This window comes from Chelon labrosus, assembly GCF_963514085.1.
Source record: "Chelon labrosus genome assembly, chromosome: 1".
Lineage (NCBI taxonomy): Eukaryota > Metazoa > Chordata > Actinopteri > Mugiliformes > Mugilidae > Chelon > Chelon labrosus.
The window spans coordinates 15,409,286-15,436,353 of record NC_140337.1 but is presented as its reverse complement, the minus strand read 5'-3'; the positions used below and the strand labels follow the sequence as shown (position 1 = coordinate 15,436,353).

At 42.2% G+C, this 27,068-nt stretch overlaps 1 protein-coding gene across 1 annotated transcript in view; it reads left to right on the top strand.

The window, feature by feature from the left end:
• The window catches only part of col25a1 (collagen type XXV alpha 1 chain), a 150,299-nt gene that overhangs the window by 97,438 nt on the left and 25,793 nt on the right, over positions 1 to 27,068 (top strand). The window contains exons 5-14 of the mRNA XM_084553750.1: positions 3,174 to 3,200; positions 5,442 to 5,468; positions 11,033 to 11,092; positions 12,045 to 12,116; positions 12,727 to 12,843; positions 13,944 to 13,979; positions 19,456 to 19,482; positions 20,911 to 20,955; positions 23,243 to 23,269; positions 25,679 to 25,723. Coding sequence (XP_084409876.1) covers positions 3,174 to 3,200; positions 5,442 to 5,468; positions 11,033 to 11,092; positions 12,045 to 12,116; positions 12,727 to 12,843; positions 13,944 to 13,979; positions 19,456 to 19,482; positions 20,911 to 20,955; positions 23,243 to 23,269; positions 25,679 to 25,723 — 483 coding nt within the window. The remainder of the gene's footprint in view (positions 1 to 3,173; positions 3,201 to 5,441; positions 5,469 to 11,032; positions 11,093 to 12,044; positions 12,117 to 12,726; positions 12,844 to 13,943; positions 13,980 to 19,455; positions 19,483 to 20,910; positions 20,956 to 23,242; positions 23,270 to 25,678; positions 25,724 to 27,068) is intronic.

Below are 27,068 nucleotides of genomic sequence, written 5' to 3'. Positions count from 1 at the left end.
AAGGCAGTCTTTCTAGAGACAAATGAGAGGCATTACCTTAGTTTTTGATAACTAATTGACAAGTATGCATGCAGAAGTTTAAACAGTTAGCAAAGTAATGGAGAAACAATGAAATACTTAGCTACAAGTAACTGATGAGTGCAAGAATTTGCGCAAATGACTCTGATCATATTAAATATCGAACATGAATAAGACCAAAACCTTTTAACATTTTCTACATTTGTTCCCTCTCAAGTAAACACAGACCTGATGAAGTTTCATTACTATATATTGCTGCTGCTGCAGTGGATTTATTGTAGCGCTACATCGTACACTACAGAGCAGTGGCAGGCCGTGCATTTTCCACCTAGGCCTTCAATGCAATGCAACTTTATTCAAAACACCTCTTAATACGATCGTTATGATGCCCCTGCTATGGAAACCATCGTACGGATGCGCAATAAAACAGGACGTTGCATCGTAGACGGGTATCTTATATAGCGAGATGAATGCCATTAGCAAGAAACTCACTTAGAACAATTCAGAATGTCTCCTCTCACTCACTGCGGTGAGTCAAATCCAGCAGAAGCATCAATGTCGACCCAATAAAATGACACAAATATACATAAAAGATGTAAACATAATTCATTTTACACACCGGAACTTAAGAAACAATTTCTCCTTGGAGGCTGTCGGCCAAGGGTAGCGCTCATAGTTGCTGCCCTGAAAGTGGCGGATGCACCCTTTGCTCGGCTGGATTATGCTGGCTAGCTCTGGAATAAGCTAGCTAGCCTAACCCTTCCTCACAACATCCAGCTTTTCCTTCATGACGTCCGCAGAGAAAATGTCTTTCTAGGAATAACGGCAACCAAGTCGCTAGCCTCTCCTCCTTCCGCCATCATGGGTTCAGCAAATAGCTATCAAACAATAACAAAAACGATTTGCTTGTGCAGCTCACGACAGATGAACATGAACTGCTAGCTTGGCTTAAACAGAGCGGCTCTCAAACCCTCCAATCAGAGAACATGAAAATGCTGACACTATACCTTAGGCCACAGAGAAGGCCTAAGAATACCAACCTGAAATGTGATTGGATTTCTTTGACAGATTTCTTTGACTCCGGCAACGCATAATGGCTGAAATATGATTGGATAAAAGCTCTAATGCTAAGTTACACTGCCAGAAGCACCGGAGCTGAGAGACAGAGCCATAAAATGAAAAGAATAGGCTATTGGGAATGATTTAATATGAGTAATGGGAAAATATTAAAATGTAAGTCAGTGATTTTGATAAAGTTTAAGCCAACAGAGAAGGCTTTGCTGGCCCACCACTGCTACAGAATAATTAAATTTAGCCTTGTTGTTTTGCTACAGCTCCATATTTCAGAGCCAAACGTATCACTTGAAACAGGCCTGCGTGAAAACTAAAAGTCGGCGTATTCATGCATTTCTTTGTTCCAGCCATTTACATGCGTACTGTATGTTTGCAGTAATAGCCTGTCAATAGTCCGCTGTCGTCCAAGGGCGATTTCCCCTCACAACAAAAAAAAAAAGCACTGATTTCCTTTAGCTGCCTCCCATTTCGAGAAACACGCTGGAAACTTATTTAGCCCCAGTGGAATGTTTCTCCATCATTATAAATGTAAAAGTCACATTTGATTCCAATACGCTGCCTCCGTTATTCCTCCCCGGGGAAATGCAATCGGAAACATCGCTTTCGTAATAGCGCATTTTGTGTTTACAAGCGTGCCGTGTGGCTGGTCAAATAAGCAGCGGGACCACCTCCTTAGATGTGTGTGCGTGTGTGCGTGTGTGTGTGTGCGCGCGTTAAAGCTGCGTTTCCCAGCAGATTGTGTCTGGGCTTGCTGAAGCGAACACAGATGCCTTATATTTGAATAACCGGGGGGACGATGCGCTGCACATGCTTGCTGTGCAGGTTCACAAGCTCACAACACTGAAGTTGAGAACACATGCACTGAAATACATAAACAAAAAGCTACAGATAGTTAAGTAAGCATCAAAAATAATATCCAAAGGCACTGAGGAGGCAGAAAACTGGCTGTAACCCGCTTTCCTCTGAGCAGTGTGATAGAAATTGGCAGAGGAAAACCGTTGAATGACCTCTGGAGCATTTTAGTTTCAGATTATACTATTGTGTGCCAGTGCAATGGAAGCCTGTCCGTATCTACAAGCTGGTTATTCTGGGTCACCGGTCTATAGACTCGAAGGAAAAACATCTAGACTAGACTAATGTCATTCTGTGGATTAGTGTGATGTCTTTGAGAACAAGCCATACATGTGTTATCCTCGCAGTGTTACGTATTGGTGGCGACAGAACAACTTTTTCTGTTCACAGGGACATTTTCAGATTTATTCTCACTTTATCCTTGAGCAGAGAGTAGCAGGTAATTTTGAGCGTGAAATACAGATGAGTCTTGGCGCAGCCGTCTTCCACAGCTTCTCCAGGGCCTCTGGAACTTTTTTTTTGCGAAGCGGGTGGCCACATCACCGACACTGATCTAATACTGATTTTTCAAAAAGCTAGCTCTCATTAGGCTCCAGAGTACAGATGCACACCTCATCGTCAAATCCTCTACTTCACCCGTGATCTTTTACGGAGCCCACCCAGGAGCCACCGCCTGCCGACTGACAGACGTTGGACGCAGAGCTCTCTCGCAAAAAACTGCTGCGTAAAAAGGAAAGAGAAAAGTGTTCCTCTTGTTCAGGGCACATTTGTACAACGTGCTTGCCAACACTTGGTTAGAGATTGCTGGAATTGATCCTCTAAGTAAACATGGACTTGATTTGGGCCTGTTTTATGTTTTAATTGTATGTTTGTGTAAGCCCTGCTGTCTACAGCACACAAGGTACTGCTTCCCAGTCTGTGACAGGGGATTTTAATCAAATACCGAGAGAGATGTCAAAAAGTACACAAAGTTAGTCTCATCAAATCTCAGTTTGTTAATCATTCGATTGTGTCATCTCTCTCTCTTTCAGCTCAAGCCTTGTTTAGCAGCTCTGTTTGTTTTTTGGTTAATATGATTTGTCGCTCTGGTTTTTTCACAGTTTGTTACGTTTCCAAAAAACTCATGGCTGCCTCCAGAATGATTACACACTAAGCATAGTTTGTCAAATTTTTTTTTCCTATTTATGTTGTAATAGTTTGAACAATTCTTTTTTTCTCTGTTTTTATAGGGTCCTCCAGGTCCAAAGGGTGAAAAGGTGAGCATTTTTATATTCCAGTATTTATATTCATACGCACTTGGTTAAAAGATTAATACCCTGTGTCTGTGTATCCAGCGGAGGGTTAGCTTAGCTTAACACAAAGACGTAGGGACGTAGAGAAAAGCAGTTAAGGAGTTTTTCCATCGAGTCCATGTTCATGGTGTAAAATCAGTGCACGTTTAAAAATGAATACAACATAGATGCATGTTCACACACCAACTTTGGAGCTTTTGTTTGTCCTAAAAGCAACTGACATTGTGAAATAGACCTGGAATCAATCTGGATAGATCACAGCTCCTTTATCAGCAAATAAAAAGTCTCTTGACGAATTCTCGGGACTGGACGGACCTGAAATTTTCCATTTATACTTTCAATAAATGAGAGGATAGCTTAAATCCTCCTTCCCGCTTGGTGACTTTTGTCTCATACTGCATACGGTTGCCCGTTTGTTGCAACAAACTCGGTGGGTTCGGTGCGTGACATTTATTTTATTGGACGATGGAAAAACAAACAAAAAAATGCAGAAATGCTTTTAAAATGATTCTGTCCTAAGGTAATACAACTTACCAAGCTAGGCTAGCTGTTTCCACCAGTCTCACTGCTAAGCTAATTGGCGTTAGTTAGCTAACAGTCTCAGCTAACTTCATCTAGCTATCATAAAATGGCAAATTTTTTCTTTAGCAAACGTTACTTTTTAGTCCATTAATATTCAGCTGATTTATAAAAGCAGTTTGTTCTTAGTTATGCTTACAGTTAATTAGTCCAATGACTTTAACAACGAGCATGAAAATAAATGCTATATTCTTCAATCCTCCACACTGGTCCTTTAATAAACATTCAGATCTTCAGGACTTTAAGTCTTGGAGTCTGAATATTTAAATTCTTCTGCCATCCATCCACAAATCCACAGCACCAAACATGAAAGACCAAAAAGCCAAAGCCCTGAGGTGAAACCCTTAAATGCCTCACTGAGCATTCCTCCATAAAAGAGCAGCGGAGCATGCAAAATAACCACAGTGTCTCTTTAAAAGTCTGCAGAATTTGGGGACAAAATGCCTGTGGAATTATGCCAAAGTTGATAGAGTCCCTGACTTCACTTATTATTGAAACAGGTTTCCTTTAGGACTAAAATGCCAACTTCCTAAATGCTACTGAGGGAGAATTTACAACAATCTATGAATAAATTAAGCATTTATTCATGTTTTTTATGTAACGAGCAACAACTTGGGTAATAATTCAATATTTAATTGATTATTGTTTTATTTTCTTCCATGGTGCCCCTGAACGGGGCTCAATAGCACCGCCCAGATTTATTTGATTGTCGAACATCCGTAATAACCGAGTCCTGCTGATTAAATGCATGTTCATGCCTCTCATGTGAACCACTTCATCTGCAGTTTAATGAAATGAAAAACAACTGTGCGGATTCTTCCCACCCAAGATGAATAAAGCGTGCATCAGTGTGGCCATTCACAACAGTTTTCCCATTAAACCCGGTTCTGGAACAACAGCCCAATGAGAAATTACAAAAATTCCAAGAGCTGTTTTATTTGAAATTGCTCAGGCGTTACATTAAAGTTTGTTTGAGCAGAATTCCCATCCATGTGCGATGGGCTGTTCGGCTCGTTTTACTGCTGCGGCTCAACTGTAACTCGGCCAACAGGAGAGAGAACCGCATCAACTGAGACCGCTTAAGGATGTTCACTTATCCGATTGTAGACAGATTAAGGTAATAGCTCAATGTCTAACGTTTGGTCTTTCTTCACCTATTTCAAACAAAAGCGTACTTTTGTTTCTGGTTAATGTGATAAACCCACAGTCGTCACCATTCAGGTTGATTTGAAACCAAATGTTTCCCCCTTCAGGATTTAGTTCTGTCCACAGACAGCCTCCCCAAAGAAGGCAGACAGCCAAAGATCTCTGGGGCATAAAATGTAGCCTGGCAATGCAGTGTGCCCACACTCAACCCCCGCCTCACCAAACCCACCAAACCTCACACCACTGCTCTCTTTCTCTCTCTCGTACCCAATTCATGTCAGTCCATGTTATCCTAAGTGATTTTACTTTTAACCACAATGAATAGTTGAGGGATCTTGTATTATTTTCCTTTATCAATGTGCTCCTGATTATGCCGCTGTGATTTTAGTGTGAGTCTTTGCTCATCATTAGCACTGGACCTGAGTCTTCAAATGTGTGTTGACCCTTATATCTGAATGCTTTCTTTCTTGCCTTCTGCAGGGGGATCAAGGCGACCAGGGACCACGGGTATGCGGTTTACTTCTTGTGATTAGCAGATGAGTTTGACTGTGTGTGTCTCCCCCAGCAGAATTGTGGGCAAAAAGGTTTGAGATGCATGAAATTCCGCGGATAGTGTTCTTCCAATCCGGCCAAACACAACAAACATTTCGGCACTGCTTATTTCTGCACCGAGAACAGGCAGACAAATGTGCAAGATACTTTGGAATGCATGGTGTGGTATACATTTCAAGATGCAAAAAAGCCATTTTTCAGCTCTTGTCTGAATACATGCTTTTGCACACCACCAGAAAAGCTCTGCTCAGTCTCAGTAATAATCAAAAGCCAACTAGCTCTGTATAATTACTCATGATTCACTTCAGTTCTCAACATGACATGGCGTATTCAGTGCTTTAATCATTTCCAGCTCTGTAGTTTGACATTTCTATAAAAGTGCAGCTTCTAAGTGATGATAATGTGAGTGCCTTTCCATGCTTGACAGACTCCAAAATGAATTAGTCTATCTACGCTAGCAGTTAGCGTAGCTCTCATTTTTCTAAAATAATGACTAAAAAATGAGCCCTCTTTCAAAAACAGACTGCACAGGTTTGTTTAAAGTAGACTGCATTAACGGGGGGGGTCACGTGTGCGCACGCATACGCACACTTTCACTTCCTCTGTATCTGCCGTTGTTGATCAGGGAAAGATTGTACGGAGTCAAAGGCACTTTGAATTGATTTCCAGAGATTGGCACTCATGAACAAAGCAGCTCAACAACACAGTTTGTCTTGTCACTAGAAAAGCAGCCATCTCCCAAGTGGATCTGATCCCAATTCCGCGCTGGCGCCCACCCAGACGTAGTTTGCCGATTAGGTCTGTCAGCTCTCCTCCGGGCTTGTTGTGCAAGTCAAAATACGGGGTTCCTTTTGATTTAAAAGTCAATACAAATGACCTTTTCTGTGAAATTCGATTAGTGGTCTCAGAGTCTAATCTTAGCCGCTCTCAACTTACGGCCAAGTTCTCAGCGGTTTCCCATTTTCACAAGATCTACAAACACATTTCCGACTCTGATATCTTAACTCTGATAGCCTTAGTTAAATTTTAATGATTTAAAACGTATTGTATAATCATTAAAGTTGCAAGAACTGCACTGCTGAAACAGACAGAGGGAGAGCATGTTTGCTGGGATACACCCGCTTAGTCTGGATAGAGTTTCTTGGTTTTGCCCATAATTTGTACCCTTTTAACCTAGGAAATGGAGTCATCTGTCTCTATCACTTAAATGATTTATACTCTGGAAACGGCAGTATGGCTGACGGAGCTTTAGCAGCGACTGGCCAGGTCCTATTTGTCTTACAGAGTAAATAAACAAAGTGTCCACTTCAAGATAGCGTTTCATTAAGTCCCAATTACTGCAAAATTGTCCCCTAACAGGTACAAATTAACACAGAGTCACAGTCACGTATGAGGAACCACAGGGGCATGGAAGCACTCTGGGTCACCGTTAAATTGTATTAGCTTACCAGAGCAGCGTATTGACTTTGCACATTAGATTAGTAGGTAAATGTAGTGGAACAGTACTGGGAAGATTGGCTTAATAAATGAAGGCGTAACAAGACAAGTGCTGCCTGACCTTGACTTTACTATCTGTCTGGCTGAGATGAAGCTCATTTCATGGCCGGTATTGACTGTGAGCAGGGAATTGATTAAACCCACATGGATGAGCATGTAAACAGCAAAGTATGTCAAGAGAATGTCAGAGCATGCAGCGCGCTCAGATTACGTCAAATCTAAACAGATTTAGATTGAGAACAATATAAAAGACAACCTTCTCGTGTTTGCATGCATGTGTATACTCACTCGCCAGTTTATTAGGTACCCTGGTGAAAACTAATACATTCTAATGAAACAGTCCTGCACTAAACGCCTGTTCGTGAGCTTCAGGATGGTGGTAATTCAACTGTAGGGTCAATTTTGGAGGGTGTAGTTTGTGGTGCTTTTTAAAACTGGATTGAACTGAACACTAAAGTCTTTCTGTTGACTAAAATTAAGTTGTCAGAGTAATAGAAACATGTGTCTGCACAACACAATCCAATTCAATAGTACTACTAACCGCAGCCTCCAAAATGAAAACACAGTTGAATAAACAGCTTTCTCGGTTATTTTAAACAAATGCTGAATACCAGAACATTCGGGAGGCTAAAATTTAGTGCAGGAGTCTTATATTAGATTGCATTTGTTTGCAAGGGAGTGTATATGCGTACATAGAGATATTTCAAAGGGGTCAAGGTAGATCCTCTGTCTTTGTGGCTAAAGACAACGTGAGAAATGCCACATAGCCGGCAGAATTTCCATGCAGACGCCCACTTCCTCTGCCTGTTCTCCACATGTCAGGGTCAGCCATTTGTCTGGCCTGCAGGTCAAAGGCCACGTCCAAACACCAAAGGTTAACCAAGCAACAAATAATAAATTGGCCAGTTTTGTGCGGCCACCACTGGAGATGCACTTGTGGGATAAAATTAACAGGAGCCGCTGGCTTTTGTGTATCACCCAGACAAGGTGTGTGTGTGGTCCTCCTGAGGGATGGCACCGGCCACAGCTGTCGAGCAAAGGTTGGAGAATTCCTGGGTCAGTTGGAGGAAAAATTCCTGAGATTTCCCAAAAGATCTGCCCTTGTTTGTGCAGTACTTCACTTTTCACAACTTTGCAGTGTGCTTCCAAAATAAAGAGGCTTATGTAATTTCCCGGATTTTACTTCTTTAAAAAAAAAAAAAAAAAAACATGAACAAATAATTATTTTGCAGTCAGCTATGTGCAAATCAAGAGCCGTAAAATGAATTTCATTTCAGATACATTCGATTTATCATAATGAGGCTTCAAATAAATGTATTATTCCACACTTAAATGTATTAAAGCCATCTGTGTGCAGAGCTGGTAATCCACTCCACATATAGATATTCAGAAAACGCCACACCCTGTAGTTTCTTGAGATGCCTTGTGTGTTTGGTGCGGTCGAGGAGATGCTGGATCTGGCCAGTGTCCTGTAACGGCTGATGCTGATTGTCCTCATATCTGGCATTTTGTTTACTACAGACGCACTCGTCTCGCTGCAGGCGAATACATAGCATTAGGCCTCCTCACCAAATAGCCAACATCCGTTTTTGGAGGAGAAAAGCAAAACAAAGCAATCTGTAAATGGTTAGGATTCTCCGTCAACCGCCATGTCATCGTTATTCTCACACATCAGCGGGGAGGCAATGCAGAAGGAGCGTTAACCCACACCATGTCAGGCTACTTCGCCTCATCATCTCCTACAGACAGATCGACATACTGGTCTGATATAATCGTTAGTTTTTTCCACACATAATCATTAGTTTTTTCCCCATTTCAAGCACACATTGGTCAGTGAGGTTGTCACAGCCGCTCCCCAGTGTCTCTGCTTGGATAGGCCTCAAACCCAGAAATCAGTCACTGCACTGCATTTAATGCCTGGATTCTTTCTATTGTCCGTTCCTCCGCAATCATTATCCCGTGCTTTGTTTTCCTTCTTTGTCCTCAACATGTTTGAGGTTGTAAATAACTTGAGAAATACTTGCACGGTTGCGCACAGCTCGGCTATTGTCTGCACTGTAAGAGTATCCCTTACTCCGTTCTGCTGCAGGCTTGCATCAAACCAGCCTGCCTTAAAAGCCGTACACAGTACTAAATGAGCCATGCTTTTTGAATTATCTTTGGGGAAACCAAAGGGATGGCACCAAAGCAATGTTTGGATAAGCAAGATTTTATCTTGAGCTTGAATATTGATGAAGATCTCTCTCTTACAGGACATGTTTATGCTAGGGTGCCAGGCTTGGAAAAATACTTTCATCAGTTGGTTATTTGCGGTGGAGCAATCATTGTACAAACAGAATGTTGCAATGTTTGCATATTTGTCTTTACACTATTAAAGCTAAAACACTTACCTTTAGTTCCACTCATAGACACAGTTAAATGTAGTTTACAGAGATACCGCCTAAAGATTTTAAGTGTATATTTTAAGCTATAGGCTTGGATTTGAAAAAATGTTAGACACAGGAACGCCTTCAGTTGATTTTGCCATCTGAACTGAGAAATTTCCATGATATATGTGATATATGTCATCATGAATTGGTTAAAATACTGAGTAATACTGAACATAATACCATAGCGAGCATGCTCAGCTGATTGACGTGGAAGACGTGTAAACACAGTAACTCATTGCTCGGTTTAGTCCTATTTCGAAGTATTACAAGCTCAATAAATACAGATATGGTATTTTCAAATGCATGTTTCCAGTTTGAATGTTAAAAGAGCGAGAGCTTTTGGACTGATGAGGAACCGATGTGTTTGGCAAACACTATTTGGTGTAGCGCTGGCTGTGCTTGCTTTACTTCCATAAATCCAATAAAGGGGCAAGACAGCGCAGCTTACATTATCCTAATCTTTGACAGCATCCAGGATCAGCTTTCAAACAGTGGGGAAACAGTACACCGTGAGTGTGTTAGTCAGCAGCTTTTTTTAAACCTCACGAGCTAATGTAGTTAGCGAATTACATGCTTTAGAAAAAAACCTGTTTAAAACAGGAGAGAAGGCCAGTTAGCTCACATGCTAACGGTTCGGGTAGTGCCCGAAGAACACCCTGTTATCCATCCCGCAGTAAACCCCATGAACGTGGCCTCAGCTTGTTGAAAATAAAAACAAAGTTTGAGAGCTTTGTTAGCTTTGCTACGATTGTTCAAGGAGGGCTTTAGGAAGCAGTCAGTCAATAGTTCAGTGGACAGTTTTACGACATCATTTGACTGTAAAAGACTTGTCGTGATCAAAGACCTCGTTTGACAGGCACGCAACAATGTGCAGTGAAAAAGAAATATACTGTCCAACTGCGAACCCTAACCGTCCAGAATGAAACGCAAGGGGTGTATTTATGTGACTATAGCGTCGGAAAATCATGTTTAGCTGACAACATGTCACTGTTTCTGGATTGGGATCAAAGTTACTATGCAGCTGTAAACCATTGTTTCCTTTTAACAAGGAGAAGGCCTGGTGCTTTCTTCTTTTATTCAGTTTTCATGTTTGGATCACATCTGTCATGAAGTCTGTTGACAAGGGAATTGGACACCCTTTGATTGAATATCCAGCAAACATCTCAATCTCTGAATCTGAGTGCGGCATGTTACAACTCAGTAGTGTGTTGTGCGATAATCATCTCAACAACTGTTCTGTCTGTATAATTGGAAGACAACAAGGTCAAGTGGTTACTTAGCTACACACAGCTTGGTTCAATAACATTCAGTCTACACAGTCTGTAAGTAACTAACAAAACTTAAATGTATAAAATGAAATGATTGTTGTTTGGGTCTGAATTAAAATATCTGGCCCTTTGGCGGCTATGTTTGATGTCAATTTCTAGAAAAAAAAACTCCCGCACACGTCACTGTGTTCCACATATTTTACAGCTTATCTCAAACATTTGTAAGTTAGGATGCTTATCTTCTTCCTCCTTTAACTGTTTTTGTTCACCCAGTGTTTGAATGTCATGCGTGTGTTGTGCCATGTTCTGCTGTTTGTTCCTTTAGGGATTGCCTGGTCTCCCTACGCTGGCTGCTTTGCACAGCAATCAGATCCTGACTGTCAAGGTTTGTCGGTGGTGGTGCTGCCTAGCTGCTCAGTCCGACCCCGCTGCGGCACACACTGGAAGTAAATGAATCACTGTCGGCTGCTTTTCTCAAAGCCCGATGATAGAGTATGCCCAGGAAACCCCCTCACCCCCCCATCTAATTAATCACACGCAGTCAATCGTTGTCCTCTTCTCGCCACTGCCACTACCAGTATTTCACTCCAGTGCCAGATCTCCTGCTGAAAGCAAGGGCGGACTTTTTCCACCTAGCAATGACTGGATTGAGAAACCAAGACATGGTCTGGCTTGTGTCCATTGATGCTAAAATTAATGTGAGGAACTCAAAGAGGACTACCCTTATGGATGGTAGTGATGGACACAAGTGGCAAAATGTTTTTTTTAAAGCCCTTCCCCATGGTTCACCACAAATCCTTCAATCCCCCAATTTGTCCTTCGGGATCGTTTCAACGATGGATGAAGTCACTTAATACCAATGGACACTGGTAGAATAATACATGTAATGAAAGAAAGAAGGTTAAAAGATGAAACCTCATCTTAGAAGGTCGATCATGGTGGTTTCAGTGTGTGCAGCTCTCAGGGTTTGACTTAGCAGCAGGCATGATGATGATGACAGTGCTTTCACAGACATGGAGCAGTTCCCTTTTTTTTCCCGAGCACTGTGAGCCCACTGTGGCGCAGTCGCACCCCAGAGGTGGTAATTATGAGCCCCAGCTCCAAAAAAACCAAGCCCAGACTTCCAAATCAAACGGTGCTGGGAAAAGTGTGGATTTCTCCCCCTCGTCTGTGAAAGTGCTGGACCGGGGTTCATGAACATAGGCCTTTCTAACAAAATCTTTTTGCATTTGCCTTCCTCTTCCTCTTTTTTTTTCCTTTTCTTCTGGGACCTCATCCTTCCTCAACTCTTCTCTCACCTCTGACCTACGACCTCTTGACCTCACACACCTGCTCAGATGGTCTTCCCTAAGATCAATCATGGCTTTCTTTCCGCTGACCAGCAGCTCATAAAGCGACGGCTCATTAAGGTAGTGGGTGTGTCTTCACTTGTCTCTCTGTCCACCGTGCCAAGTCTCACCGACTCTCTTCTCTCTGGCCAGTTTGCATGCAAGCCTTCACACAGACCTGTCATAAGCACTTGTACATTACTTCTGTTATTGTTGAAGGGTCTTTAAAGTAAAAACAATGTGTTATTAAGGTAAAGAATTATTGTTCTGGCCCGACTCACAGGATTTTCTCTGCAAGTTAGATTGCTGAATATTTTCTTAGGAATTCTTATGTTGCAACATCATAATGGACCACACATTTTCAGTACATTTTCCTCATTATTGTAGACAGAAAAATGTGACCTTTTCAGTCAGTACCTAATGCACAGACTCATTACATCCATTTAGGATTGCATGCATTTTAAGGGATTACTATTTCAGCTACAAATCATTATAATTCTCCATATTTGTGTATCCTAGCCTCACAATGCAAACTCTCCTCCATGTTATGAATGGAGGCAGCCCATAGCCACCCGCAAGATCATTCCACCACTCTCTCTTCATTATCATTTTAACTGTAGTGGCTCCAGTCTCAGCGGGTCCAACAATATCACACCATAATGACGCTGGGATGTGTTATTCTGCCACACAGGGAGATCAAGGGCAAGCAGGACCACCTGGGCCGCCGGGGCCACCGGGCCCTCCTGGACCGAGGGGGCCTCCGGGGGACACTGGCAAGGATGGACCCCGAGGTGTTCCAGGTCTACCCGTGAGTGTTGCTAACCCTTTTGTTCATTTGTTTTGCAAAATTCTCTGGATGTGTGGTTGAAGAAATACAGCATTGTTTAAACCAAGCTGAGCTCTGCTTGTGCTCATATTCGGTTTGATTTTGACTTGTTGCTGCGAGGGTTTACTGCAATGAAAACCTCTAATGAGGACAAAAGAAGATTAGTGTCTAAACATGAATACGCTCCCAAGAGTACATTTTACTGTATAGCCTTACGTTTGCATGGCTGTCTCTTTTCATTTTTTTAAACATAACGTAACATTTTCCATATCTCTTAAAGCCTGTCACTGGCATCACACTAATTCATGTGAACTCTGCCTGCGACAGAAAGAAGAAACAGAAAAGGCCTGTCAGTTATGTTGGTTGAGCTGTAAAACCTTCTGAGGGCTCCAGCTGATCTTTATTGTCTTGGCATCGATCGCAGTGGGAGTGCAAAGATATTAAGTGTTGTTTATGTGGTCCCTTCCAAGTTTTTGATGATTGCCGTTTTCAGTTCTTCCAGTTGCAGTTGCGACAGTTGTTGTTTTTCCAAGAAATTAGACTTCTCTTGCTGTGTCGCTTCATGCTTTATTTCCCTTATGATTTATTCCTCCTGTCTTGAACCGCCCGAGGACAACGGTGACACAAATTGCCCTGTAAATATCACAAAGAGGTAAAAACTGAGTAATGTTTCAAGCATTGCTTTGGCGTGGGTATCTGGGCGCAGCATATGTTTCACTGCCACAACGAGAGCTGAAGCAACGTCCGAGACCCGGGCCTGAACCAAAAGACTAGAACAATTGTTGTTGGGCAGAGACAGTGGAGGGTACAGGTGGCCCAGCTTGATAAATGCCTCTCAGCCAACTTGGTATGTGAGCGTAACAATCCTGAGCTCCTCTTGGCAACCGGGCTGCCATGCACCATGTAATGGCTATTGAACGCAAAAATAGGGGAAATCAAAAGTAATGTGAAAGCCATTGCATTTTTAATCAGAAATATTCTAAATATTCATTTGTATGTAATATTACAACTCCTTAAATATTCTCAGCCTTTCAAAGAGCCCCATGCTCCTCTATTAACGGACTGTTTTGTATTTCTTTTAGGGTGATCCAGGAGAGCCTGGAGAAACAGGACCTATGGTGAGCACATTTTCATTATGGCCTCTTTTTCCCTTTTGGACGCTAATTAGCAATGTAGCTTCAGTGGCTATAGAGTGGCTATCTTTTAATATTCTGATAGTATAAACAGTTTGGGAGATGTACTTAACTTCTTTCTTGTCAAGACTTGGACTTGGGAGGAATTAGTACTTTCATGTTTGTTTATAAACTGCCAGCAGCGGTTAGCTTAGCACAAACCTGGAAGTGGCGCTAGCCTGGTATTCTCCAAACCTAAGAGGCACATTATACATTGCAAATGTACATGGGGAGTTATGTGCAGGCCTAATTTTCCAGGAATTACCAGAATGGAGGCATTCCAACCCTAACCCTAACCCTAACCCTAGCCCTAAACCCTAGCCCCTCAAGGGCTTCTGGACAGATACAGTTGCCTTGCAGCGGTGTTCTCACAACTTACGGTTAATATAACAACTTGAACACTGAGCATTTTGCGGACACGACTTCCGATATCATAATCGCAAGCTCACAAGTTCAGTTTGAAGGTAGCATGAGTTTTAATATACCAAAGCTTTCCAAGACGATATGTAACTTTTGAGACGTTCATAAAACGGTTTATGGATATTACAGCGAATATTAACAACACATTGTATCGTAACCTGCAACAATGTTTTCTCTCACCAACGCTTTACACGGCCCGGGCCAAGCCTTTTTCCAGTTAGCAGCAACTGGACACTGCTTGCGGTGTTAAGCAAATAAAGCATTTGATTAAAGTTTCCTCGTAAAAGTTATATCGAACGGGTCGAACCAGATTCCAGAGTCGGAAAACGTGACACAAAAACACTTCTCAGTGAGGTCAGATTTTACAAGTGCAAGGGAGTGAAGTTAAGGTGACAGAAGTGGTATTATCAAGCTTTTCTTCTTGGATTTAATCTCCTCTGTTTTTCCATTGTGTGGAAACATTTGTTGGATTAGGAAAAAATGGTTTAAAGATAAAATTGTTCCTAATCTTCTGATCACGACAAGCTACCATCTGTAAAGCTCACTCCCTCTTTTGTGGCTTCCAAAGACTTTGTTCTCTTTATCCCGCTTATTTATCTAAGCAGCAATTTGTTTAAAAATGTATTTTGTCATGAATGTGAAATTTGCAATGAAGGGTTCCAGGTGTGCTCCAGTAGGTCTCCATTTCTCACTCCGCCGCTCCTGATGGCAGCTGGAGTATTTCTATAAAAAGACGAATGGTGAATCCCATTCAGAGTGAGCTCATGCAGGGCTTTGAATAAAAAAAAATAAGCTCTGCTCACTGTAATTCCTGAAATAAAGCATACTATTTCTCAAGTGTATACGCAGCATGACATTAATGTACTTTTAACAGGGAATAATGCCTTCATCTGGAAATTGAACCCCCTGTAAAGAAGCTTGAGATGAGCACGTCCCTGGTTGTAAAAAGATGCGACATGGCCGCTCACTCGCTCGAAATACAGTTCCATAGCTTCTGATCTCAGCCAGCAGCTGATTGTTTGCTACTCCTTGGAGAAAACCAATCAAAGATAAGATAATGGATAAGAATGAACTGTTTCTGTAGTTGATCATTTGGGCTGTTAAACCACTGTAAAGGGAATAAAGAGAAACTCTCCATCCAGAAAACACACCCTCAAATGGCCTTTGAAAATCAATATGAATTAAATCAGCATAAGCAACTAGACCAATACTCTTCAGTATATGCACCGAACTGGAAGGAGAATCTGTGACTGGCACTTTTATCTGAACAAGTGAGCTCGAAGTAGGGATCCTGAGGTCACTGCTTAACCAACTCTTGCTCCTTTTTACAGTGCTCGAGGAGCTAGCGCCCACTTGACACAGCTCAGCGTTTTTGATGTAGATGCTATTGTTAAAGAGGCAAAAGTAGATTCCAGAGTTTTCCAGCAGCCTTCCAGGACATATGGTGCTGGTTAGAAGGATTAAGCTCTTGTGGAGCAACAAGGAGGAGGGGGGACGGTGAAAGGGAGAAGAAGAAGAAGAAGAAGAGGAAATATTTTCAGGACTCGGTTCAAAATCATCAGTGCCATAAGGTCGCTCTGTGGTAAATTAAGGGGGTCTTCAGCTTTCTAAAGGTGGCTTGCAGCCTTACACACAGTTTTCATTTGGAACGTGATTTCACTCCAAAAGAGACAAAATATGTTCCATGCAGAACTGAAAAAAAAAACATCCCATCTGCTTTTTGGTGTTATTTTCAATTACGCTGCAGACGTTCACTGATCTCCCTCTACGTCCTCCAAAGCTACCCGCAATGCACTGGTGACTCACCTAGGACATTTAAAATGAACCGCAGGCCTATGTGTAGGGATATACTTTTCTTAATATGCCCGTCTAATGAAGACATACTTACACTATTTTGTCCTTGACTAAGTTTTCCTTTATTGCGAAGCCAAACTCAAGGCACAAACACGTGAGCGCATGGTTTAGGACGTAGACATGGAACCAAACAATGTTGCGGCGACCGTAGAGAAAATCATTTTTTGTGGCGAAAATCTGTTTGTTCTCAAAGGAAAAGTCCCTTTTTTCTTTGTGCCAATGTACCTACAAACAGGTCTATAGCTGGGATTTTAGAAATGCTGAGGCCGTTAAGTCACGTTTACCAGGGACTTCAGACAGAATGTAACTAGTAAGAATGATATGCAAAGCCTTTTTTTATGCACTTAAATGTGAATAAAATGGAAATTTTTAATGTAAAAGTAGGTCCAGATTTTGTGCAAAGAGCAGAATAACCCAAGTTAGTGCAAATAATTCTGTAAAATGTCTTTGAAAATTTGCTCTTCCTATATATTGGAACATAATTATGGTGGAAAACACCCTTGCCTAATAATTTAATATTTCTTTTTAATATTATAAAGTATGTGCTCTAAATATCTCTATTCAGAACCAGTTAAAATACAACATATTTGTGTAAATTAACACTGTATCCTCCTCTGAATGGCGTTTAGTACTCTAGATCCCTTAGAAACATACAGAGCACTGGCCTTTGAGTCCCCTGTGGTAGTTAAGGCCATGTCTGTATAGTGGGTTAGCATAATATTGTACTCACTGCTGTCATCATAGATGAAATGGACACAAGTGCTCCTCTGGAAGGGTTATGACCCAAAGCAATACTCCCTTTAAACAGCTTTAACCCAACCCATCACAGCTAGATTTGAAGGTGAAGACTTCTCTCTATCTCTGCTTTTGATTTCCAAACTTCCGTCAGACGTTTAACTAGCTGTTTGTAGTTGTAAAGTGGCATGAAACAAGTGTGATTGGAAGGTCTTTAAATTTAAAGTCATGTTTGAATAAAGCGCACATGTCCACAGCCTCAACAGTGCTGGTCGTTAGCACAATGTTATGCTAACCTGTAGCTACGTTGTCAAAACTTAAGGCGATAAGACCCAAGCTGTGAAAATAAGACATGTCCTTCATAGGTTGAAAGTACCGTAATTTAATGTCAATAGTATAAAGTTGCAAAATGTACCTTCTAAAAGAAACAAAAGCTTTGAACAGAAGCTCCTAAGCTGCACCCCAAAGCTCGGACATGAGGGCTTTTTTTTGTGCCTTGATCAGCGCAAATATTTGTCCTGTAAATGCTCAGACGGAGAACTGCACGCTCTGGAAGTCCTTCAAGTGAGGAGGGTTCGAGTGCCACAGGCTGAGTGTGGGAAATGACCTGGCAACTGCCTCGTTGTTTGTCATTTCCAAGTCATGAATGAAAGTACCAAACATTCAGCGCTTTGTATTTGTGCTCGGATGCTCGACATCAATGGGCGTCCTGTTGATACTGCACATTTGTGGATTCTTTCCCTTCGTGAATGTTATGAATGTCTCTTTATGAATGCTTTTGGATGAAATAATCAACCCTTTTAATAACGATCTTAGGATTTCTCTCATTTTCTAGTAATGTCAATGCCCAAAGTTGAGAATAATAGAGCCAGGACTTCCTCAATGCCTCTTGACTTTCTGAAATATTTCCTTTTCAGCCGGTAGCTCCAGAGTGCTCTCAGATGTAGCCAAGCTAATTAGTGCTCAGGCGAGTGGCACATGCTCTCACATACCTTGTGGGTCATAAAGATGTTTACCAAACCCTACTGAGGATAGCTAACAAAGGCTTTTAAAGGCAAGCAGGAGGAAAACCTTTTTCTTGGTTGGCTGGGGCAATGAAAGCTGTTCATTGAGGTTTTTGTTATAAGTGCAGATGGAATGCATTATAAATGAGCTGTAACAGTGTGTGCCATTTTTGTAAATGTGAGAAGGGTTTTTAACAGGCTAATTTCGGAAAAATGGAAATTGAGAACGGGAAAGTTTGAAGCTTGGGTTACTTGGTGATCGCCTTGTTTCGTCAACAAAAGTTAAACAAGATACGGAATGATCCAACAAACAGCTTATTCCCAGAAAGTCCATCATCATTTAGTCATGAGTTGGCCACCGCCAAACTTTGCTTCCTCTCCGCCGAAATTTGCACTGACAGTCAAACTTTTCAACCTGAACATGTCTTCATTGGCTACTTCTTTAATACACAAAACTTTTACGCTCATCAGGGGATCGTATCTTTAGTTTTGCCAGTAACAGAGCTTCAAAATGAATAAAGCTAGGGATTTTGCCGCTGTAGAGGCCTTGAGGGGCACAAGGTCTGCCTGGCCTTGACCCAGCTGCAAGTGAGGAGCCAAATGGCACCACTTATTATAAATGCTGAGCTGAAAGTGCGAAAAAAGCTGGCCAACGCGAGGCGTCATAACAGCCAAGTGCGAAGGTGTTGATGAACTGCCGAGACACTGCAGTAGTTCAGAGTTTTAGCGACATGGAAAGGACCATCTTTCAGTCTGGTTTTAGTCACCGAGCAGTTCTGCTGTTTTAAGCTAATAATAATGCAGGACTTTTAGGATCCAGCGCGGCCTCCGGTTTTACTGCGGCAAACATCAGGTTGAAAATAGAAACTGTCCTCCCAGACGCTGATTTAGATCTCAGTTAGAGATGTGGCGCCTTTTTTTTTTTTCTTTTTTGCCCTGGCAAACTTATTAGCTTTGCACCACTTTCCAGATATCGGCCCATTTAGGTAATGAACCTCTCTATGTGTTGGACGGTAAGGCCTCGAACGCAAGCGCGGCCAAACAAGACAAGTTTTCGCAGTCGTTAAAACGAATAAAGACAGAGATCAACATAAAAGATAAAGCCATAAAAGTTTTTAGTTATTCACGGTCTCATTAGAGACTCATGTTTATGGTGCAGTTCAAAGGAAGGAAGGCACAGAGCGAGCGGATTTTCATTCTTTGCCGGAGAATAAAACAAGGGATTGATTGTGATTCGGGTCTGCCTGAAGGGTGTGTGCTCGCTGCATGAAATCCTACCGCAAGCTCTGCCAGCACTCTCTGCTATGACCATGTTGCCTGTGGAAATTATATTATTTCATCTGACATGGGCTCTCTTTGTTCTGTTCCTCTTCCATTCGATATCTCTCTGCCTCTCTTCTCATTAATAGGGACCTGAGGGGCCACAAGGGCAGAAGGTAAGTGTTTCAAATGATATGTCTTACTCTGAAATTAGTTATCTACTGACTAACATAAAGATATATTTTACATTTTATATATATATATATGTCTCACCCCTCACTTCCTTTTTTAGATATTACTCCAAAAGTGCTGTGTTTAGCAATAAAATAATGTTTTGGGATCTGATAGTGACTTTCCTGAAGCTGCACAAATCACTGCAGACATGTGTTAAATATGTTTACATGGGGATGAGAGCTAGAAAGCCACAGTTAGTGCAAGTAAACACGAGGAGGGGAAAGAGTGACGGAGAAGGAGAGCGAGACGGAGAACAGAGAACCTGGAGCTAAGTGCTGCGATAGAGGCTGCGGGTCCCTGGTGGCGCTGATGTGGGGAACAGATGTAAGCCATATCCAGCCATCAGGTAGCTGCCAGTGTTTGTTCAGTGTAACCCAATCAGACACTTCCTGTCTGCGCTGTCATCTGTCGGCAAGGCCTCCCGTCGGCGTGGGAGGAGGTGTGTGTGTGCGTGGGTGGAGGGGTCAACGATGACACGCCGCCGTGTTAATGACTCATAAGCCAGGGCCCCGAGGCTACTCAATTAGATCGGCTGCGGATGATGTGCTTTGTTTAGCGGAGGAGTCGCGTCAAGAGTTATTCGGCTTCCATCAACTTGGTGGGAATAATTTTCAGCCGGTGTCAGGCATTTTCCACAGAAAGAAAAAAAAAAAAAAGATAAATAAAGCAACAAACAAGCTCTCCAAGTTCAGCCTTTTACCACTACCTCAAATACATCTCTAATACTGCTATAAACATGACCATGGTAACAGTAAGTCACTTTTATTGTGAGGTAGTACAAATAGCCAACACAAGCAAACCACTAAGAAGAGGGGGGGAATTGCAGTACATTTAAACATAAGAGTATATATACATAAAGCAAGAGCAGCAGAATATTTCTCAACTATCTGTCTTAGCTTGTCTGTATTGTCCATAGCGTGGCACAAACTAAAATTATATATATATGCAGTATATACACCGATCAGGCATAACATTATGACCACCTTCCTAATATTGTGTAGGTCTCCGTTGTGCCTCCAGATCAGTTCATCAGAGAATGGACATGGGCCTTCTGAGGGCGTCCTGTGGTGTCTGGCAACACCACAGATACTTGATCAGTTTGGGATCTAGTGAATTTGGAGGCCAGGTCAACACATTGTGCTGTGGGGTTTTCACTATGGGGTGGGGGTGCCTGGTCTGCTCTGGTCTGGTCCACATGAATGCCAGGTCCAAAAGTTTCCCAGTAGAACATTGTACTGTTACGAGATGGTCAGTGTTATTTACGTCTCCTGTCAGTGGTCATAATGTTGTGCCTGATCGGTGTATATTCTGGTCTGATCTTGCAGCATGATTGCTGAATGTAATGATGTAATAACGCCTTCATTTCCCAGGGTTCACTCGGGCCTCCTGGTATCTCAGGTGTTGATGGGCTGAAGGTGAGCTTACTTATATACCTACTTATACTTATACACATATACTTTTTTTTTGACGTAATTGTCTTTATTAACAAGAGCAAGAAGATCTGAACTCCCCTTAATGCCATAAAATGCTAAACATGTCACCTCTGTGCTCCCTCCTATGTCAATTCCGCCCGAACACCTTATATCCTTCCCTCCAAAATGCTCGTGAACTTCAGAGAGCTAATTTCCATCCACACCTGATAGCATTTTATCTTGAAAAGTGCCGCTTGAGCATAATGCAGGCTTTCATTAATCCTTCTGGCCGTGTGTTGCACTTTTCATATTACAAAAGTTCTGACAATTTCAAACCGCTATTCCATTTAGGAGAATACCCCTGGGCTGCATCTGCAAGTCTTAACCACAAAGTACCGTTCTGGCTGCCCCCGTGAATCTGTTCACACACTCGTTCTCATTTGCGCATTTCATTCTCAAACCGAATAAAGAAGACACAATGCAGGTGTTTCACGGCGAGGAAAAATGGGATAAGGGTATTTATTCTCAAACAAATGATAAAATAAGTTACCAGAATGAACGGGGAGATTATTTGGCGGGGGCGCCGCCTTTCTAATCTCAACCACGCATTCATGGAGATATGAGAAAAAAGGCACGCACGGCTGTAATAAGAACCAGAGTGAAGAAGTTTCTTTTCTTTTTTTTTTTTTTTGAGCGAAAGCCTTTCTAACTCTGGATGCAGTGAAAGCTAAAGGCTTAATTCCATACTTGTGAAGGGACCGGGGTTTGCCAGCACCCATGAAATAGAACTCCTACGCTGTGCAGTGCACTTATAAAACCGAATCTGTTATGGTATGTAAGCCTCACTCATGCAGAAAGTTGAACTCCAGCAGAGGCAGGTTGACTGGCAGACATCATATTGATCTGATATCCACCAGAAGGGGAGTGGGAGAGGGGGCTGTGATCACTAATGCAAACCTTATCAGCCCAAGTTTAGGTGGCTTTAATCAGACCCCGTCATCACTGTGGCAATAGAGCATCATCATTACGTCAATGGCTCCCATATGTGGACTGATAAGTGATACAAGCTTCAGTCTTTATGAAGAGTTTCACCACTAGCTGGGTGGATACTCCTCACATAGATCGTACAGGCTGGTCTCAAAGAAAAAAAAAGCTGAAACAGTATTTTAAAATGACATAAAAGTGTGCACTACAATCCAGTTTTCTCGCAGCATGGCCGGTGCTCAGCATCCGTTATAATCAAAATAATGAATTGCTTTATTTTCCATCCTGGCTACATTAATCAGCTTCATCTGGTTATAGTCGCCCGTCCAGGCTGAGGAATAGCTCCTACCATTCTAAAAGGCTAATGATGTGGTAGGTTTGCAAAGGTCGCGGGGTTAATTGTTTCTGGCAACGCACTGACTGAGGTTGGTTTCTCGGTCAGAGCTGCAGAGAGCAGGCGATTCGGGCTCTTAACGGCACGCTGGCATCCATCAGACGGACTTGGCTTTCTTACTTTCGCTCAAGTGCAGAACCAAACCAGAGATAATTAAGCTTTTTATCAGCTCATTTATCCTCTCCACTCTCAGATTTAGTTTACGGGTTTAATAATTGAATACTCCCTTTTTCGAATTTCATGGTATTTATTCACTCGTAAGTCCTGCGTTACCACACCACACTGACGGTCCTGCAGCGTTATCACCTATCCTGCAAATGCCTAACACCTGTGCGCCGTCCCGACAAAACGTAATCTCTGATAGGGTTAAAGGTTATCTTTATGCTGGGGAGAAAAACAGCACGCTGAATGAAGGCCCTGTGTGTATGTTGTGCTGTCCATAGGGGGATGTTGGCATCCCAGGATTGGACGGTGTCCCGGGAGCTAAGGTCTGGTGCACACGTTGTCTGTGTGCTCTTATTTTTGTAAATCCATTTCACTTTTATTTTAAATTTGTATTATTTTTTTTTCTTTTCCTGTTCAAGAAACTTCATTTTTCTTTTTGACCTTCAACTTTTTCCATTGTGCTTTTCGTTTTGTTGAACGCACATGCACATTTTTCACAGTGGTCCGTACATACAAGCTTAATTTACTTGCATAGAAGTTCACACTGAAACTTTGATTGTTTGTTGTAATGATACTTAAGGGTCTGGCTAGGTAAAAAGTAGCCATAACACCAGAGAATTTCTCTAATCTAACATGAATTTAACCCCAGATACAATCTGACCCTAAGTGGCTGCGATAATTCCCCAACCCAGCCCAACACCCCTCGAGCTCCTCTGTGTTTTAACACTCTGCTTTCTTTCCCAACAGGGTGAAATGGGAGAACGAGGTGAAAAGGTAAAGAGCTAATTCCGATCTCCTTATCGCTAGCATCAGTATGATGTTCCTCCGTGCGTTAGAGCAGCCGTCACGATGAAAAGACGGCAGCTCCGCCATCTTGTTTTTTCAGAGGTGACTCCCATCTGAGATTTGGCCATACGTGCCATACGAGTCAGTGATCCGGTGAGTCACGAAACTGCAGGCCCTGTAGGAGACCAAACAAATAAAATAGCCTCACAGAGGAGTAGCTGCTCTATTCTCTCCATTCCCTAATTCTAACGGTGCCCTCATACAGTGTGAGACGTGTGAGCGCCGACCGGGGAGGGAGGCGATGACTCAGCGGTCATCAAAACCTGGCTCTCGGGCAGTCGTTTCGCAGCTGTTTAAACCAGATACTTCTTCTCTATTCCTAACACACCTGGTCCGCTGCGCCAGCGAGGACGTGCGGAGACAATCTCCTAGCAACCGCCTCTGACAGCACCCGGATGCAAACAACAGCTCGACGTGCAGTTTCAGAAACGGCGGCCAGGAGATCGCCATGACGCAAGATCGTGTCATTGCAATGCAAACGGCAATCATAAATCAGTTGGCTGTAAGGACGGAAAATGGTTTCCAGCGTTTCAGTTTGTGTTAGCATGAAATTGGTCTTGTGTCCAGTCCCCTCCCACACTGTTTTTGTCGTTTTCACTTAGTCAGAGGTTGCCAACTGTGTAAACCTATAAGAAAACTCTTTATCTGATTGTGACACCTTAGTTTTTAGACGTATAAAGAGGGATTTATAACAAAGAACAAAGATTTGACAGTCCTGTTGATCGTCTTGAGACCTGTCAAACCCCATCCAGTGTCCAGAAGTTGGGAACTGCTGCTCTGAAATACTATGAGAATTTATTCTGTGGCAGGCCACTTATTTTAATACAAGCTGCTGTCTTTTTGGCTGCGTTCACTAAATCCAGAGCCAACAAGCAAATCTACCAAAGCAAACTCTTTTAATCCTGATGCTAGTAGTCATTCTAACTTCTAACAGATAGGCAGTGTCAAGCATAGAGACTGTTACAGTAATCTGATTTTCTTGGAGTCCCTTTTAATACTCCCTCCGCAAGGACACAACCTTTAATTCAACATCCCTGGAACTGCTAGTCGTTGTGTGATTCGCAGTTTAATAGCGGCATAAAAATCTTGTGGATTTATTAAAAGTGAAATGATCTGTTCCCTGCCAGACGGCGCTAAAAGTTGGCCCAAAACGCTTTGTGCTTTTATTCTGAGAGGAGCCAGACGTGTTAACATAAACCGTAGTTTTTTGACTTTGGTTGCGTTGGCCTGTAGGCGGATTCAAGAAAACAATGTTAGCCTGAAGCGTGAAGCCTTTTACATTAGGTTTATTTTAATGAGGGGTCAGCGTTACAAGGACGAGATCTTCCACAACGACAAAATCCACCGTTTTAAGTAATTAAATTTTGAATCTGTCTTCATCTGTCTTCAAAATAGTTACCTATTTTACCATACTGATAAAAATTAGCAGCAGTGTAATCATACTGAATCTATCACTAAGACGCCAGAGAGACTCAGTGATGTAATTGCTAACCAGCATGTTAAAATGCAGACATTAAGCAGGTGTAATGCCTGTTTTGCTCATTTTAATTTAGGTTGTCAGCATGCAAACAGTTGCTATTTGCAGCTAAGGTTGATGCCACGTGTTTAGGACCTTCACAATTACATCACCTGACCATGAGCCGCATAGTGACCCAATGACCCAATGACCAAAGTGACGATGAATGAACATCGGAGGTTCTGGAGACGTCTAGAACGTCCCGTTGAGACCGAACCTCATGGTGGCTCTGGAGAAGATGTCAGGGCATCATTTCAGTCATTAAGATGAATGTAAATCAACCGAGAATCAGAAATGTTTATCACATCAAACACATCAAATGTAAATGAAATAAAATGGAGAAAAAGCATAGCGTCACGGCAGGAGAACATCTCAGACCATACAGTTAAAAAGTAATAACGGAAGTGTAATGGAAGTATGTATGTGCTGCAGGAGTTCATTTACTACCTCCGCTGCACCCCACATAGTGAACTGCATTACCTGAACTCAGTCACGTTTCAACCACATAATGACTCGGTGACCACAGTGAAGCTGAAGTAACACTACCTGTACATGTGTATGTTAATAATCCTTCATTTTTGCTGAAATGTTCTTGCCTTTTTCTACAGCACCCTTTGACTTTACATGGCAGTCAATCAGAGACAGAGAAAAGTGTGTCCTACTGTGTGCTATATCTGTTAAAGCAATCAGGCGAGCTTGTTTAAACTCGCACATTTTTATTTTTTTAGATTTTAGATTCTCACATAGCTCGTTTTTGTTTTTTCAGCATTGTCTCATCCCTACATCCAAGAGACTGAATGGCATGTGATTTGTGATTACAGGGTGATATGGGCGAAGACGGACCGAAAGGTGAATTGGGAGAGAAGGTATGTGAATTTACTTTTTGAACTCTTTGTTTCTGTCTTGGAACGCGCGGGTAGAAACAGCAGAGAGTCTGGCCGCTAATGTTAGCCATCTGAGAGCAGAGCCGAGAAGACGAAGCAGGCGAGGCTGCAGAGGTCAAGGGCCATCTGTACTGCAGTCAAGGCCGCACAACACCAATCGTCCTGGCACTTGATGCGTCCATTGTATTTAATGTGGACTTAATTGCCATGCTACGCTGGCGCTCCATTTTCTGGTCGGGTGGCTCCTGCATTAATTTGGGACCATTTATCATGGAGACGGCTTGTCAAGTCGAGATACATTTCCAGCAAAAGGCAGAGTGGAGATCTGCTGGACAGATTGTTCAGAGCTAAACTAATAGATTCATGTTACTCTCCAAGTTTTTTTTTTGTTTTGTGTTAGTACAATGACATCATATCCAGAGGCAGATTATGCTTCCTATCCAAATCTTTCCACGCTGCCTTTGCTGTTATATTTTGTTAAAGCGGAGTTTATGAAAACAGGTCACAGTTGTATTTGTGTTGGGTGACCTCATGGCCAAATTTAGCCCTCTTTACCCTTTGAATGTGTGCCAAAGCATTTCAATAACAATACTGAATACGAATAAACGATTTTCTGAGAACGTTGATTCGGCTTCTCGCACTTCTGGGAAAAGATCAATCTTCCCAACGTTGCTGAGAACACACAGCCGACAAAAAAATAAAAAATACTGCTTTGATGTATTGTACACCAGAGGAGCTACCGCTTACTAGAAATACTGAGTTAGGTATAAAACCAAAAATATAACTGATAGACCAGCAGCGGCGTGGAAGCAGCGCACTCAAAGTGTCACTGCCAATTTATTGGTGTTCAGCGGAGAACAACTTTGATAACTTCTCACTTTATGGGTGCTGTGGTTTTTAAAAGACTGCAGAACTCAGCAGCCAAGATAGACACCGTTGGAGGGAAACAGATGCAGGATATCGTCTGTGGAAAATGAGTGAACAAAAAGGGAAGAGGAGGGCGATAAAACTTTGCAGCGCGAGCACGGCTTTGATCTAGTCTGCCCCGCGCAATAAAAAAAAGAGAAAAAGTGATGGATTTTTGCTGCGGGAGTGAAAAGAGAAAATTGAAATTGAACACCATGGGAATTCAGACTTCTGTAGCCAGTCACCTGCCATTCCTTTTTCAAGTGAATCCTCATGTACTTTGAGACAGACGGTGGTGTAAAGAGAAAGATTTAGTCATTAGTATGGATGTGATTACCTCATCTCAGATTGTCAGGACAGAAGAAGGTGTTTTGTTTAATATAGTGCGCAACATATGGCAGGAGTAATTCAGTCAAGATAC